The 14,848-nt window shown below is 44.5% G+C and overlaps 2 protein-coding genes across 2 annotated transcripts in view; both read left to right on the top strand.

The window, feature by feature from the left end:
* The window catches only part of LOC138999850 (zinc finger protein 91-like), a 48,837-nt gene that overhangs the window by 18,439 nt on the left and 15,550 nt on the right, over positions 1 to 14,848 (top strand). The window lies entirely within an intron of this gene.
* On the top strand, positions 1,979 to 4,423 carry LOC138999856 (zinc finger protein 420-like). Its single transcript, XM_070402071.1, is given in 3 exon segments — positions 1,979 to 2,370; positions 2,875 to 3,669; positions 3,917 to 4,423. Coding segments are annotated over 3 exon segments (1,527 nt in total). The 5' UTR covers positions 1,979 to 1,989; the 3' UTR covers positions 4,268 to 4,423.

The following is a 14,848-nucleotide window of genomic DNA, read 5'->3' as shown; positions in this document are numbered from 1 at the left end:
TTCTTCCTTGTACCTATCTTGAGCTTTCTTTGAATTCTTCACTGGCTCTTAGAGTACTCCAAAATGTCATTTGGTCAATACTTGCTGTGCACTTACCTGATTGTCAAAACTGAAAATTTGTTTTCTTTCAGCTGTACCATCTCAAGATAACCAAGCCTTTATGCCAAAGCTCAGAATACAGGATTTATTCCCTGAAATAATACAGGTAAGATATAAAAGGTGTCGCTTTGATAATGTACACTTAATGAAAGCCTTGGAATTTGAGGAACAATGTGATGAGAAGGGAGGCTATTAATAATTAATATAAACAGAACTAATCTGGAACAATTATCATAATAAATTTCTTGTTACCTAACCATGGCAGGTGTACTTTGGATTTGGGAAACCTCCCTTATTAAAGTCAGTAATATTGGCAGGAAAGGGTGTTTCTGGACATGAAGGTTGAAAACAACTTTTTACTGTTACCCAATCTTGGAAAGGAAATCTAGAAAAACTAGTAACTCATGTAGCGTCTAGAATAAATAATCATTTGAATTGTTTTAAAGGGAGGATGGGATTAAACTTTCATTGAATCATTTCTAAGAGGTATAAATTTATAGTATATCTATATAATGTGCTCAATTTGGCAATCTTTTATGATTTTTTTTATGAAAAAACTGTTTCTATTGATTTCAGAGAGTAAGGAACCGGAAGAGAGAGCGGAAAACATCACTGATGAGAGAAAATAATTCATTGGCTGCCTCCTGTATGCCTCCCACTGGGTACTTATCCCCGAGCGGGGCCATGTGCCCATACTGGGAATGGAACCAGGATCTTCTTGTTTACACTTCAAAGCTCAACCACTGAGCCATGCTGGCTGGGCATTTGGCAATCTTTGCTACAAGGATTCATTCTTCTTTCTCTAATAATTAAGGTGTTGTGTTCATATTTTGTCTATCATCCTATATAATAACAGCCTAATATACTAAGTTTTTGGTGGTCCGGTCATCCGTTTAACCAATCAAAGCATAATATGCTAACGATAGGTTAAGGACACTCAATTGCTTGCTATGATATGCACTGATCACCAGGTGGTAGATGCTCCATCCGGTAGGTTAGCTTGCTGCTGGGGTCTGATTGATCAGGACTGAGCAAGATGGGCCGGACAGGCCCTGGCGCCTACCCACAGTCCCTCTCTGGCTGGCCAAACTGTCGAATCCATCCCCGCCCCCAATCATGCACCTCTGGGGTCCCTCTGTCTGGCCTGCAGCATCTCACAATCTGGCACCTGTCAGGGGATTTCAGAGAGTTGGTTTCAGCCAGATCCTGCAAAACATTAGAGCTGCCCCCTGGTGGTCAGTGCACTCCCACAGGTGTAGCATCGCTCAGCCAGAAGCTGGGCTCACAGCTGATAAGTGCAGGGGCAGTGGCAGGAGCTTTTCCCACCTCTGAGTGGGCCTAAGCCAACAGCTGGACATCTCCCAGGGCTCCTGGACTGCAAGAGGGTGCAGGCTGGGCTGAAGGATACCCCCCTGAGTGCAAGATTTTTATACACCAGGCCTCCAGTTTTAATATATTAGGATTGCTTTAATGAGTATCACAAAATGGTTCTTATGGATCTAGTGTACATGTTTAATGTGATTATAACTCCCTAAAGATCTTTCTGTCTCCAATTATCACCAGAATACACAAAATGGAGATAGCAGTTATCAGTGGATTGAACATTGGAAGAAATCTAAGCAAGAGTCATATCTTAATCATCGGACAAGTGAGCTCACAGGGGACCATTGTAAAAGTGGAAATGTCTTTGACCAAATGTCCTTTCACAATATATGTCAGGTTATTCCTATTGTGGAAAACACACACAAACTCAGGGAAAATCGAAAAGGCTCTAGTCAGTCCTCAAGACATACTCAACATCATAGAAATCATAGGGATGAAAAACCGTATAACTGTTCACAATGTGGCAAAGCCTTTAGCCTACCCTCCACCCTTATTCTTCATCAGAGAATGCACACTGGAGAGAAACCTTATAAATGTAGAGAATGTGGCAAAGCATTCCGCCAAGCCTCATACATGAATCAACATCAGAAAGTTCATACTGGAGAGAAACCTTACAAATGTAGAGAATGTGGCAAAGCCTTTAGTCAGTCCTCCAAACTTAATCGTCATCAGCGTATTCATACTGGAGAGAAGCCTTACAAATGCACAGAATGTGGCAAAGCATTCATTGAGTTCGCACAACTTAAACAACATCAAACAGTTCATACTGGAGAGAAGCCTTATAAATGTACAGAATGTGACAAAGTCTTTCGGTGTTCCTCAAGACTTAGAATTCATCAGAGAATTCACACTGGGGAGAAACCTTACAAATGTAGAGAATGTGGCAAAGCCTTCAGTAATTCCTCCTCCCTTAATAGACATCAGACAGTTCATACTGGTGAGAAGCAATACAAATGTACAGAGTGTGGCAAAGCCTGTGCTGACTCCTCATCCCTTCGTTATCATCGGAGAGTTCATACTGGAGAGAAGCCGTTCAAATGTAAAGAATGTGGCAAAGCATTCAGTTCGGCATCATCCATTAATTGTCATCAGAGAGTTCATACTGGAGAGAAGCCTTATAAATGTAGAGAATGTGACAAAGCCTTCAGCTGCTCTTCATCCCTTAATCAGCATCACAGAGTGCATACTGGTGAGAAGCCTTTCAAATGTAAAGAATGTGGCAAGTCATTCAGTTTTGCATCATCCCTTACTTATCATCAGAGAGTTCATACTGGTGAGAAGCCTTTCAAATGTAAAGAATGTGGCAAAGCCTTCAGCCGCTCTTCATCCTTTAATCAACATCACAGAGTTCATACTGGTGAGAAGCCTTTCAAATGTAAAGAATGTGGCAAGGCATTTAGTTTGGCATCATCCCTTAATTGTCATCAGAGAGTTCATACTGGAGAGAAGCCTTATAAATGTAGAGAATGCGCCAAATCCTTTGGCACCTCCTCAGATCTTACTAGGCATCAGAGAGTTCATTCTGGGGAGAAGCCTTATAAATGCAGAGAATGTGGCAAAGCCTTTAGCCAGTCCTCGCTCCTTACTTCTCATTGGAGAGTTCACACTGGAGAGAATCCTTATAAATGTAGAGAATGCGCCAAATCCTTTGGCACCCCCTCAAAGCTTACTAGGCATCAGAGAGTTCATACTGGAGAGAAGCCTTATAAATGCAGAGAATGTGGCAAAGTCTTCAGCCACTCTATATCCCTTAATCATCATCAGAGAGTTCATACTGGTGAGAAGCCTTTCAAATGTAAAGAATGTGGCAAAGCATTCAGTTTTGCAGCATCCCTTAATTATCATCAGACAGTTCATACTGGTGAGAAGCCTTTCAAATGTAAAGAATGTGGCAAAGCCTTCAGCCGCTCTTCATCCTTTAATCAACATCACAGAGTTCATACTGGTGAGAAGCCTTTCAAATGTAAAGAATGTGGCAAAGCATTCAGTTTTGCAGCATCCCTTAATTATCATCAGACAGTTCATACTGGTGAGAAGCCTTTCAAATGTAAAGAATGTGGCAAGGCATTCAGTTTGGCATCATCCCTTAATTATCATCAGAGAGTTCATACTGGAGAGAAGCCTTATAAATGTAGAGAATGCACCAAATCCTTTGGCACCTCCTCACAGTTTACTAGGCATCAGAGTGTTCATTCTGGAGTGAAGTCTTACAAATGCAGAGAATGTGGCAAACACTTCAGTCAGTCCTCACACCTTATATATCATCAGAGAGTTCTCCATGGAGAGAAGCCTTATAAATGTAGAGAATGTGGCAAATCCTTTGGCTTCTCTTCAGACCTTACTATGCATCAGAGAGTTCATTCTGGAGAAGCCTTATAAATGTAATGAATGTGGCAAAGCCCTTACCAAGTCCTCATTTCTTAATTATCATCAGAGGGTTCACACAGGAGAGAAGCCTTATACATGTAGAGAATGTGGAAAAGCCTTCACTGGGTCAGCAAGCCTTACCAGCCACCAGAGAATTCATACTGGAGAGAAGCCGTGTAAATATAATGAATGTGGCAAACCCTTTAGCTAGTCCTCATCACTTTCTTGTCATCAGAGAGTTCACACTGGAGAGAAGCGTTATGAATGTGGAGAATGCAGCAAATCCTTTGGCATCTCTTCAGATCTTACAAAGCATCGGAGAGTTCATTCTGCAGAGAAGCCTTATAAATGTAGAAAAGGTAACAAAGCCATTTATCAGTGTTCCTGTGTTACTGTACAACAGAGTGTTCATAATTGAGAGAAGTTTTACAGATGTGAGGAGTGTGGTAAGTCCTTGACCACCTGTGAGAACTTATTGAACATCACAGAATTCATACTGGAAAGAAGCCTTATGAATGTGAAAAATGTGAAAAGCGTTTAAAAGCCGATGTATTACTGTACTTGATCAACATCAGAACATAAAGAGACCTTACAGATGTAGAGAATGGGCTAGAGCGTTTACCCTTAGCTTAAGTTTACATCAGAGATTTTATAGTGGAGGAAAGCCTTATATTGTAAAAAATGTGAGAAAGCCATTAGCCTTTGGTCAAATTTACTGAACATTTTACGAATCATTCTGAAGAGAAACAGCAGTAATATAAAGTTTTCACCCAAAGATTTAACCATGGTTGAATCGTCATTGAAAATGATAAAATTGAGCCTTAAAAATTATGAGGCATATGTGAAAGTGTATATCCTTATTTGTATCTCATACAACATCTGGTAATTACTACTGGATTGAAGCCCAGCAGATACAAAAAATGTTAGAAAGCTTACTTAGATGGAAACCTTACACGACATCAGAATTCATACTGGGGAGAAACAATACAAATTTAAACAGTGTCCTACAGTCTTTAATCAGCATCTGTAGCTTATTCCTCACATTGGAATTCATTCTAGAGCAGGGGTGGGCAAACTTTTTGACTCGAGGGCCACAGTGGGTTCTTAAACTGGACCGGAGGGCCGGAATAAAAGCATGGATGGAGTGTTTGTGTGAACTAATATAAATTCAAAGTAAACATCATTACATAAAAGGGTACGGTCTTTTTTTTTTTTAGTTTTATTCATTTCACACGGGCGAGATCCGGCCCGCGGGCCGTAGTTTGCCCATGGCTGTTCTAGAGGGAAACCTTAAATGTGAAGAACGTGGGAGATCATATAGTGGGACCTACAGCCCCAGTCAATACCAGGGATTGTAATTGGATAGAAGTTCAATATTTATGATATAGGAGGAAGGACTTTTAAAATATATATGTAGTTTACAAAAATCCAAGGAATTTCTGCCTTAAAATGACTTTAAGGTGTAAAAACTTTATCCAACTATGTAATTGCTTATGAATTTTAATGTATCACTGAATTCACACTAGATAGGTAGCCAAAATGCCTTTCAGTATTGCTCTACATCAGAATGTTTACTACAGTATACTCCAAACTTTAAATGTAATTAGGTAATGTTTTGTATACTTGAATATATCAAAAGAATTAATGTTTCCATATGTACAATTGCTTAGAGTGTTATCTCATTTAAATTGAAAACATATGAAGTATTTTCAAAATAAATTTGATCTTATTCCCATCTCACTTGATGTTGCTATATTTTATTCCTGGTGTGTGTGTGAAATCATGGAGTTGGTTGCTTCTGCCTTAAAGATCTGTGAGCTGGCTCTGGCTGGTTTGGCGCAGTGGATAGAGCGTTGGACTGCACACTGAAGGCTCCTTGTGGGCAGCAATACAATGGTGAGCGGCTCAGCAGCAACAGAGCTGGCAGCAATACAATGGTGAGCGGGTCTGAACCCCGCCCGCCAGCCCAGACAGTGACCCTCTGAGACAGGGGCGAGGGGAGAGAGAGGGGGAGAGAAGGAGGGAGAGAGCGAGGAGGAATTTGGCACCCCGCATCCCTCCCTGATCAACCACTGTGATTCAGGCTAGCGAGGGCTGCCTTCAGGTCACGGCTCCAAGTCCCTCATCCCCACCCCAGGCCCGAGAGCACAGTGCTGGGCAAGGCACCCACTGGTTCCGGAATGCAGTGTACCGAGGGGCCAGCACGAGGTCGGGGGGGGGCTCTGTTTACACCACCAAGTTCCCCACTTCTGCCCTGGCCCACATCCCTCCTCCTTCCCCTCAGAGGCCCAGCTCCTGCCTACATGCTTGCTGGGCAGGCGCAACTGCACCGGAGAGTGAGCTATGGCAATCAGGATGGCCACTTCCTGGGATGAGATGGCCAGACCACGGGGATTCATGAGGGCAATGAGGCCCATGGGGCATGCACAGCCCTCCGGCAGTGGGGGTGGCCGCCAAGCCGAGTCTGGCTACAGTTGGGCCAGTGGGAGCCCGAGGCGACCCCATCCCCCACAGTTCCTGGGCAGACGATGGCTCAGTGAAGAGTGGTATCTCCATGCATGGTGCCCAGGGGCAGCTGTGAACTGCTGCAACCCCACCCCATGCTTCAGGGAGGGGGAGAAGGCTCACAGCCACCAGCACCCTAGGCTGTACCTCCTTGCCTGTGCCTCAGCCTGCCAGCTTTGCAGGGTCCAGAGAAGGTGAGCTGTTCCCTTCCCCCGTGGTAGAACAGGGAGGAGAGCACTGGGTGCAGGGAGGGGACCTCAGCTGGGATCCTCCTGGTTTGGGCCGAGGCAGGGGCCCGTGCAGAAGTACCAGGGCACAGTTGCTTCGGTGTCTCGGTGACGTTTGCAACTGACCCAAGGAGGAAACCCGAGAGGGGAAAGGCCGGGAGGCATGAATTGCCAGCACTGTAGCCACTTGAAAACAGCTCCACTTGGAATGTGAGGTGGTTGTATGTTCAGCTGAGAAGTGAGGGGGCTGAACTCCACCATCGCTCGGCTCCTGTCTGTCCAAGGCCCAAGCTTCCACCACGACAAGGGGAGAAGAGAGCAAGGGGCCCAGAGGAAGGGAGGAGAATTGAAGAAAACCATGTCTAGACTTTCCCCAGCCCTCTCCTTCTTTCTGCTGCCTACAAGAGCCCCAGGCCCGGCCATAGTTCTGTGTCCAACTTTGAGTCCCCTATTCTCCAACCGCAGAGGAAAGAAATAAGGAAGGAGTCTGTGCTGCCTTCAGAAAGTATCTATATACCTGATTGGCCAGTTGCCTTCCACAAAGGGAGGCCAGACTGCGGCTTAGGCCCGCTCCTCACAGGGACATCAGTAGGACATCCTGTGAGGGCTCCCAGACTGTTAGAGGGGGCAGGCTGGGCTGAGGGATGCCCCCGAGTGCACAAATTTTTGTGCACCGGGCCACTAGTAGAATATATTAAAAAAAAAAATTCGGGTTATGAGCCAGCTTCAAATACCCCACTGCTAGTTGGCGCAGCAAACGTCAGTGATTTGACATACGAGTAATTTGAGTTATGAGCTCCGTCACAGAACGAATTAAACTCATAAGTCAAGGCCCCACTGTACTTTCATTGCTGTTGTGGGAGGCAGCACGCACAGGTCTGTACCTTACGCTGCCATCTTGGTCTCCCTTAATGTAGTTTCATACTCAATAACACAGAAGTTATATGTGCAGCTATTGTGTCATTTCTGGAATAAACACATAGTCATGTCTTGATGGGGATAAATTGAGATAAAAATTTTGTTTTCTTACATGTCAAGTCAAATGAAGTCGTTTAATTTATTTTAAACTAGGGATGTGGTACACAAATTCATCCAGGGGTGGGGTCCCTTGGCCTAGCTGGTCTTCGCTGTATTGCGCAGTCCCGACCAGGGCCAAGCAGCTCGGGTGAGGGGTCACGGGAATTTGGCTGTCTGCAGGAGATTGGCTGTGGGAGTGCACTGACTACCAGGGATCAGCTCCTGCATTGAGCATCTGTCCCCTGGTGGTCAGTGTGCGTCATAGCAACCGGTCAAGCTGTGGACCGGTCATAACGGCCACTTAGGCATTTATGTATATAGATTTTAGAGCATCATTATAAAAATTGTCTTTTGTTTTCCAGTCCGATATATTTGCGATTGCAAATAGTGCTGCAGTGTATGCATGTGTGGGTATATCTTTTTGAATTTGTGTTCTCTGTATAAATCCCCAGAAATGGAATTTGTGTGTGACCGTTTGCTTTTCACAGTAGGGTCATGGAATGTTTTTTTCAACGTAGTGATTTCTTCTTTAATTACAGCTAGCAATGTGTATATGTTTGTGTATATATAAATACATATAGGTTTTATTTTCTTAATCCTCACCCAATTATATTTTTCCCATTGAGTTTTAGCGATAGTGGGAAGGAGGGGTTGGGTGGATTGAAAGAGAGAGAAAAATATCGATGGTGAGAGGACACATTGTTTGTTTGGTTTCCTCACATATAACAAATGGGGTTCGGATCCAGCCTGCAACCATTTGCTGGGTGGCTCATGCTTTAACCCCTGAGCACACTGCAGGGAGCAGCCAGCAGTATTTTATGCTTGACAGCATACAAATCATGCACCTTCCTAGGAAGTAAACTGTTACTATTTCATTTTCACTATGTTGTTATTCATGTAAACACATACTTAATTTATTATTTTGTATTAATTTCTTTAATGTACAGAAACATAGCTAAATTTGTTGTTTGGTTTTGTATACCATGTTTGGAGAAATTAATTATATACATATGTTATTAGAAATGTAGAATCTGTGATTTGCAATACAGAATTCTGTCACCTGTTAACAGGATCATTTTATTTACTTATTTGATATTTTTATTATGACTATGGGAACTACTTAAAATATTTTATTTTCTAAAGGTCCACAAGAGAAATCAAAGTGATATGTGTGTTTTTATAGAACACCATACATTTTTATATTCTCTATATTTTCCCACATACAAGGAATCTTCATAAGTTTATATTTCAGTGTTGTTTTGACTTTTGAACTTACCTCCAGAAATATATTTCTTAAGGGTTATTTATAGGGAAGGTCTAATAATGAGAAGATCTGATAATGAGAAAGTTTTGGAGCCGGAATAGTTTCGTCCTCTCCATTGTTGACGATCTGTTTTGTCATTATTTTTGTTGGGTGGTTTTTGTTCCTTTATCAGTTCCGTTTTTTATTTCATGCCCTTTTTTATCCCCAATATTATCCTTCTTAGAAACCCCCTAATGATCTTAGAGCAGCTGTTTTTTCCAATAGAAGTTAGTTTTTTACATGCTTTTAAAATAGTATTCTGGAATTTATGACATATTCATTGTTTTTTATTTGTTCTCACAAATAAAAATGAATGAATTAGATTATGAATGAATATTCATTCTAATTCGACTTCATTGAGCTACTTGCATTTGTATGTCTCTTTCTCCAATTGTCAGAATCTGAAACGATTAATTTTTTATATAAGCTATCTTCTCCTTTTCACTCTCCTGTCTTTATGGGATCCTCTTGGAGGTTGATTTGTTAGTGTCTTAGGAGTTCCTTAAGTTCTCTTCTTCTTTCCACGTTTGTTGGCTTTTCTTAATCAAAATTTTAATGATTTATGTACAAATTCTTTGATTATTTAAGTTAATTTTTAAAATATATCTTTATTGATTTCAGAGAGGAAGGGAGAGGGAGAGAGAGATAGAAACACCAATGAAGAGAGAGAATCATCAATTGGCTGCCTCTTGCACGATCAGGATCGAGCCTTCAACCCAGTCCTGTGCCCTGACATGGAACCAAACCATGACCATCTCGTTCATAGATCGAAGCTCAACCACTGAGCCACTGCTGCCAGGCAAATTCTATGTAATATTTTGGTGACATTATATAGTTGTTTTTTTTCCTTTCTCTTTTTGGCTTTAAGCTGTTTAGTAGCTCCGATCCCTACGTAATAGAGGGGCTCGGGGTTGAGCCACAACAAGTAGTTCTCAGTAAGATATGGCGCACTTTTATTCAGAAGTTGGACCGAGGCTTCCAGCGGCATGAAAATGTCTGGTATCAGCAAAGCTCCCTGAGGCAGAGGCCGGGTTACTGCATCCTGGCGACTCTCCTCAGTCTTTGTTTCTCTCTCTCTCTTTTTTTTTTAATCTTTTTTTTTGAATTAATCCTTTATTGTTCAGATTACATTTGTTCCTCTTTTTTTCCCCCCTAATTCTCCTCCTCCCAATTCCCGCCCCACCCTCCGCCCTCACTCCCCACCCACTGTCCTCACACATAGGTGCACGATTTTTTCCAGTCTCTTCCCGAATCTCCCACTCCCCTTTCCCCCCCAAGAATAGTCCATTCCCTTTCTATGTCCCTGATTCATTATAATCACCAGTTCATTCTGTACATCAGATTATTTATTCACTTGATTCTTAGATTCACTTGTTGATAGATGCATGTTTGTTGTTCATAATTTGTATCTTTACCTTTTTCTTCTTCTTCCTCTTCTTAAAGGATACCTTTCAGCATTTCGTATAATACTGGTTTAGTGGTGATGAACTCCTTTAGCTTTTTCTAATCTGTGAAGCTCTTTATCTGACCTTCAATTCTGAATGATAGCTTTGCTGGATAAAGTCATCTTGGTTGTAGGTTCTTGGTATTCATCACTTTGAATATTTCTTGCCATTCCCTTCTGGCCTGCAAAGTTTCTGTTGAGAAATCAGCTGACAGTCCTATGGGTATTCCCTTGTAGGTAATTGGGTCTCTTTCTCTTGCTGCTTTTAAGATTCTCTCTTTGTCTTTTGCTCTTGGCATTTTAATTATGATGTGTCTTGGTGTGGTCCTCTTTGGATTCCTTTTGTTTGGGGTTCTCTGCGCTTTTTGGACCTGTAAGTCCATTTCTTTCACCAGGTGGGGGAAGTTTTCTGCCATTATTTCTTCAAATAGGTTTTCAATATCTTGCTGTCTCTCATCATCTGGTACTCCTATAATTCTGATGTTGATACCTTTGAAACTGTCCCAGAGGCTCCTTACACTATCTTTGTATTTTCGGATTCTTTTTTCATTTTGCTTTTCCGGTTGGGTGTTTTTTCCTTCTTCGCAATTCAAATCTTTGACTTGATTCTTGCGCTCCTCTGGTCTGCTGTTGGGTGTCTGTATAATTTTCTTTATTTCAGTCAGTGAATGCTTAATTTCTAGTTGGTTCTTTATCACAACATCGAGGGTCTCATTAGATTTCTTGAGGCTCTCATCAAGTTTATCGGCAGTTTCTAGCAAATTATTGAAAGCCCTCAAAAGTGTGGTTTTTTTAGCTGTATATGCTCCATTTCTGTCATGTTTTTTGTCTCCGCATTTTTTATGCTTTCTTGGTGCACCCCCTTGTGTTCTTTGTGCGAAGTCTTGTAATTAAGCCTTAATTGTTGTCGGCAATAAAGGAGTGAATTGACCTCCAGGCTAACTGGCTATGAGAGTCAGCTGTGTCTGCAGTGGGAGAGCTTCTGTGATGAATCTCTAGGGCGGTGCTAATCTAGCCTTTGCCTGAGGCTATGTGGCAAATGCCTCTGTGCAGGGCTTGGGCGGGGCGGGTCCCAGGGGATCTACAGGGCAGGCAGAGGGAGCAGTTTTGGCTGCTCTCAGTTCCGTCCCCAGCGGCTCTGCAACCGCTGCAAACCTGGGAGAGAAAGGTGCCTTCCCGCTTCTCCTGTTTGAGTCTGGGTCCCTAGAGACTCGCCCGGATCTGGAGCTCAGAGTCTGAAACTCCCTCCTGATTGAAACCACCAACCGCGCCCTCTGCCGCCAGCCCGCTCCACGTGCACCTCCACACCTTAGTATTTCACCTCCGCACTGCGCCTCCTCTGATTCTCGGTATGGATTTCTCTTTACTTCTAGTTGTAGAATCTCTCCTCAGCCAACCGTCCTGTGGTTCTGGGTGATGTCTGTTCCGTCTTTTAGTTGTATTTTTGAATTGGTTGTTCAAGACAGCAAACTCCCGTGTTAACCTATGCCGCCAGCTTGGTTTTCCTTGCCTCAGTCTTTGATGATGGTGGTCGCGGCTCATCACAAGTGGGGCCGGGCTTGGTCTCCTGACCTCGGGTCGCTGAGGGGCTAGGGGGCCAATTGGGTTGAGCGGTCGGGGTATTTCCCGTCGCTGGATAGTAAATAGTACCCCAGGGTCTGGGCCAGAGACATATAGCCTCAATCCCCATGTCTTTCCCCCTGTCCAGTCTTTAGCCCAATAGGCCACTGGTTTGATGACAATGGGGTTGCAGTTTCCAACAGTACAGTTCCTTTCTGGGGCCCCTGGCCACACCTGTCGGGTGAATCGTATGTCCCTGTCCTGAAGCTTTGGGGCCATTGGGCATAGGTTTCACAGCCCCACTGTCCACAATAATAATCCTCCTGGTCTCTGCACTTCAGAAAGGGAATCCTGGGCTGGCGAGAGCAGACATATAGGGGGGTATGTCATAGTTGTTGTGCAGTCCCTCGGGTCCCGCAGCCGTAGGTGGTTGCGGCCCTGTGTGTAGCCATTCCCCCGGGGATCCCCAGCTGTGACCTGGCTGGGCCCAAGTTCTTGAGCCTGGGTCTGTCCTGAGGCAGGTTCCAATCCTCCCCAAAGAGGCTACACAGGTCAAACCGTTGAGTCGGTTCACCGGTGCCCGTTTCTCAGAACCTCCACATGACAGCAAGCAGCAGTAGATAAATCATGATGCAGGTACTAGTTTCACCTTCAGTGGGTCCTGGGTTAGTTTCACTTTCCACCTCTGGGGGCTGTCACGGCTGCGATGGATCCAGTGCCTCTTTCCTGCAGCTTTGATGGCGGTTGGAGTGCTCAGCACCACCTGGGAGGGTCCACCCCATCTAGGTTCCTGGCTGCCAGGGTCGTGATGCTTCACTCAAACACAGACATGATATAAAAACGACAGAAACATGACATGAAAACAACAAAAACATGATATGAAAAAAAAACATGATATAAAAACAACAGTGATGCAAACAATGACTGATAAAGTGATTAAACTTATTATAATATCTCCCTGTACACCACATTAAGAGTGAAAACACTTTCAGAGTGCTTGGCTAATTTCCCTTGTGATGAAGTATTTAGAACTTTAACTGTAACGTCACATGCTCTTCAAACTCGAGAGAAAGCAACATATAACTGAGCATGTGCGAAAATGGTTTCAGGTAGGAATATGCCTACGTTGTCTAGAATTTGTCCTTCTGATTTTTAAAAATATATATCTTATTGATTTTTTTACAGAGAGGAAGGGAGAAGGATAGAGAGTTAGTAACATCGATGAAATAGAAACATCTATCAGCTGCCTCCTGCCCACCTCCTACTGGGAATGTGCCTGCAACCAAGGTACATGCCCTTGACCTGAATCGAACCTGGACCCTTCAGTCCACAGGCTGACGCTCTATCCACTGCGCCAAACCGGTAGGGCTGTCCTTGTGATTTATTAATAGTCATCACAAATGTTGGCATCACGAGAAACTGTTGTCGAATCAATTTAAATGGGAAGCCAGTGTCAGATGGGGACTAATTCTTGGAATCAGAACGACCTCTCCCTCTGCAGATCTTGTTAATACTTCAGCTTCAATAATGTTAGTTTGTAACCTTTTAATAATAAATCTGGTACCATTACAAAGACCCCACTTACTATTGATATTTCTCAATGGCATGATGATTGCACCCACTTTCAATTTTAATTTATGAAATGGCATTCCCGAAGGAGTAATACTATTAAGAAATTGGATGGGAAAATTTTCCTTTTCAGCATCATCTGTGGAATCAATGGAATTATCACTCAAATATGTGTGAAAATCTACATCGAGTATATCCAAATTTTCTTCATTTAATTTTTGAACATGCTCATGTTTTGGACAAAGAATTGCACGTTTATTATCTATAGCAGTGGTTCTCAACCTTAGCTGGACATTAGAATCACCGGGGAATCTTTTTAAAATCCTGAATTCTGGGCCTCATCCACTGGAAATTGTTTCTTTGTTATGGGGTGGGGGCATTGCATTAGTAACATAGAAACAAAATTTCCAGAGGATGAGCTTAGGCAGGCTCTGGCTTAGGCTCGGCCCCGCCCCCATCGCGGAGTCGCTCAGCTCAGGCTCTGGCCCCGCCCACCCGCAGGAAGGCGCATGCGCAGTTCCTTGCAGCCCCGGAAGTGGCCGTGGAGGGGAAGGTGGCGGTTTCCCTGAGGAGGGTGTTTGTCTTTAAAGCTGACGCTCCCCGTCCCCCTCCCCGCAGGGAAGGCTGAGGGCGCTGCCGGCGCTGAAGTCCGTGTTGGGGTCCCCGCCCCGGAGCCTCTCTCAGCGGTGAGTCCGCGTCCCGGGAGGCCGCGCGGTGCGGGCGCCACGTGTCTTTGGGAGGAAACGGAGGCCCTGGCCCGGGGTCTCTCCGCCTGTGGCTGTGGCCACCGCCTGCCGCGCGGTTTTCCCGCTGAAAACCGTTCCCGGGGCCGCCGGTCCTCCCCGCGGGGCTGAGAGTCTGGGTCAGGGGGTTCCCGCCCTTTGCGCCCCCCCACCCCCCCACGCCGGGCGCTTTCCTCCCAAAGAGCCCGGATGGCTCCCGGCCTGGGGGTCTGCACCCCACCTCCTAGCCCCACCGCAAAGGCTTGGGAAACCTGCACGTGTACAAGTTCCTGCTTCTCCCCCTCCCACGCCCCGCAGGTCTCAGGGCTGCTGGGTCTGGTGTCTGGTACCCAGCGCCCCTGAAAACAGCTCTGGGGCAGCCTGGGAGGCCGAGGAGGGAACGAAAATGCCGGTCAGGGCCCCCAGGGCAGGCTTTGTTCAGGGGAGGTAAGGGGTGCTCTGTGGGGTTGGGGGTTCAGCAGAGCAGCACATGTGCTCATTCCTGTAGGAGTTTGTGGAATGTTTGACACATGAAGACAAAAAAAACACCTCACTGTGGTCTCCCTGTAGGAGCTCATTGTTCCTGACTCTCTCCTGTGACACAGGACAGGAGGGGTGTCCTTTTCCTCATTTCCAGGTCCTTCTGACTGTG

This window comes from Myotis yumanensis, unplaced genomic scaffold (genome assembly GCF_028538775.1).
Source record: "Myotis yumanensis isolate MYYU_CA2020_CCGP unplaced genomic scaffold, mMyoYum1.0.hap1 SCAF_23, whole genome shotgun sequence".
Taxonomy (NCBI): domain Eukaryota; kingdom Metazoa; phylum Chordata; class Mammalia; order Chiroptera; family Vespertilionidae; genus Myotis; species Myotis yumanensis.
Note: the sequence above shows the minus strand (reverse complement) of the source record. Positions and strands in the feature narration are given on the sequence as shown.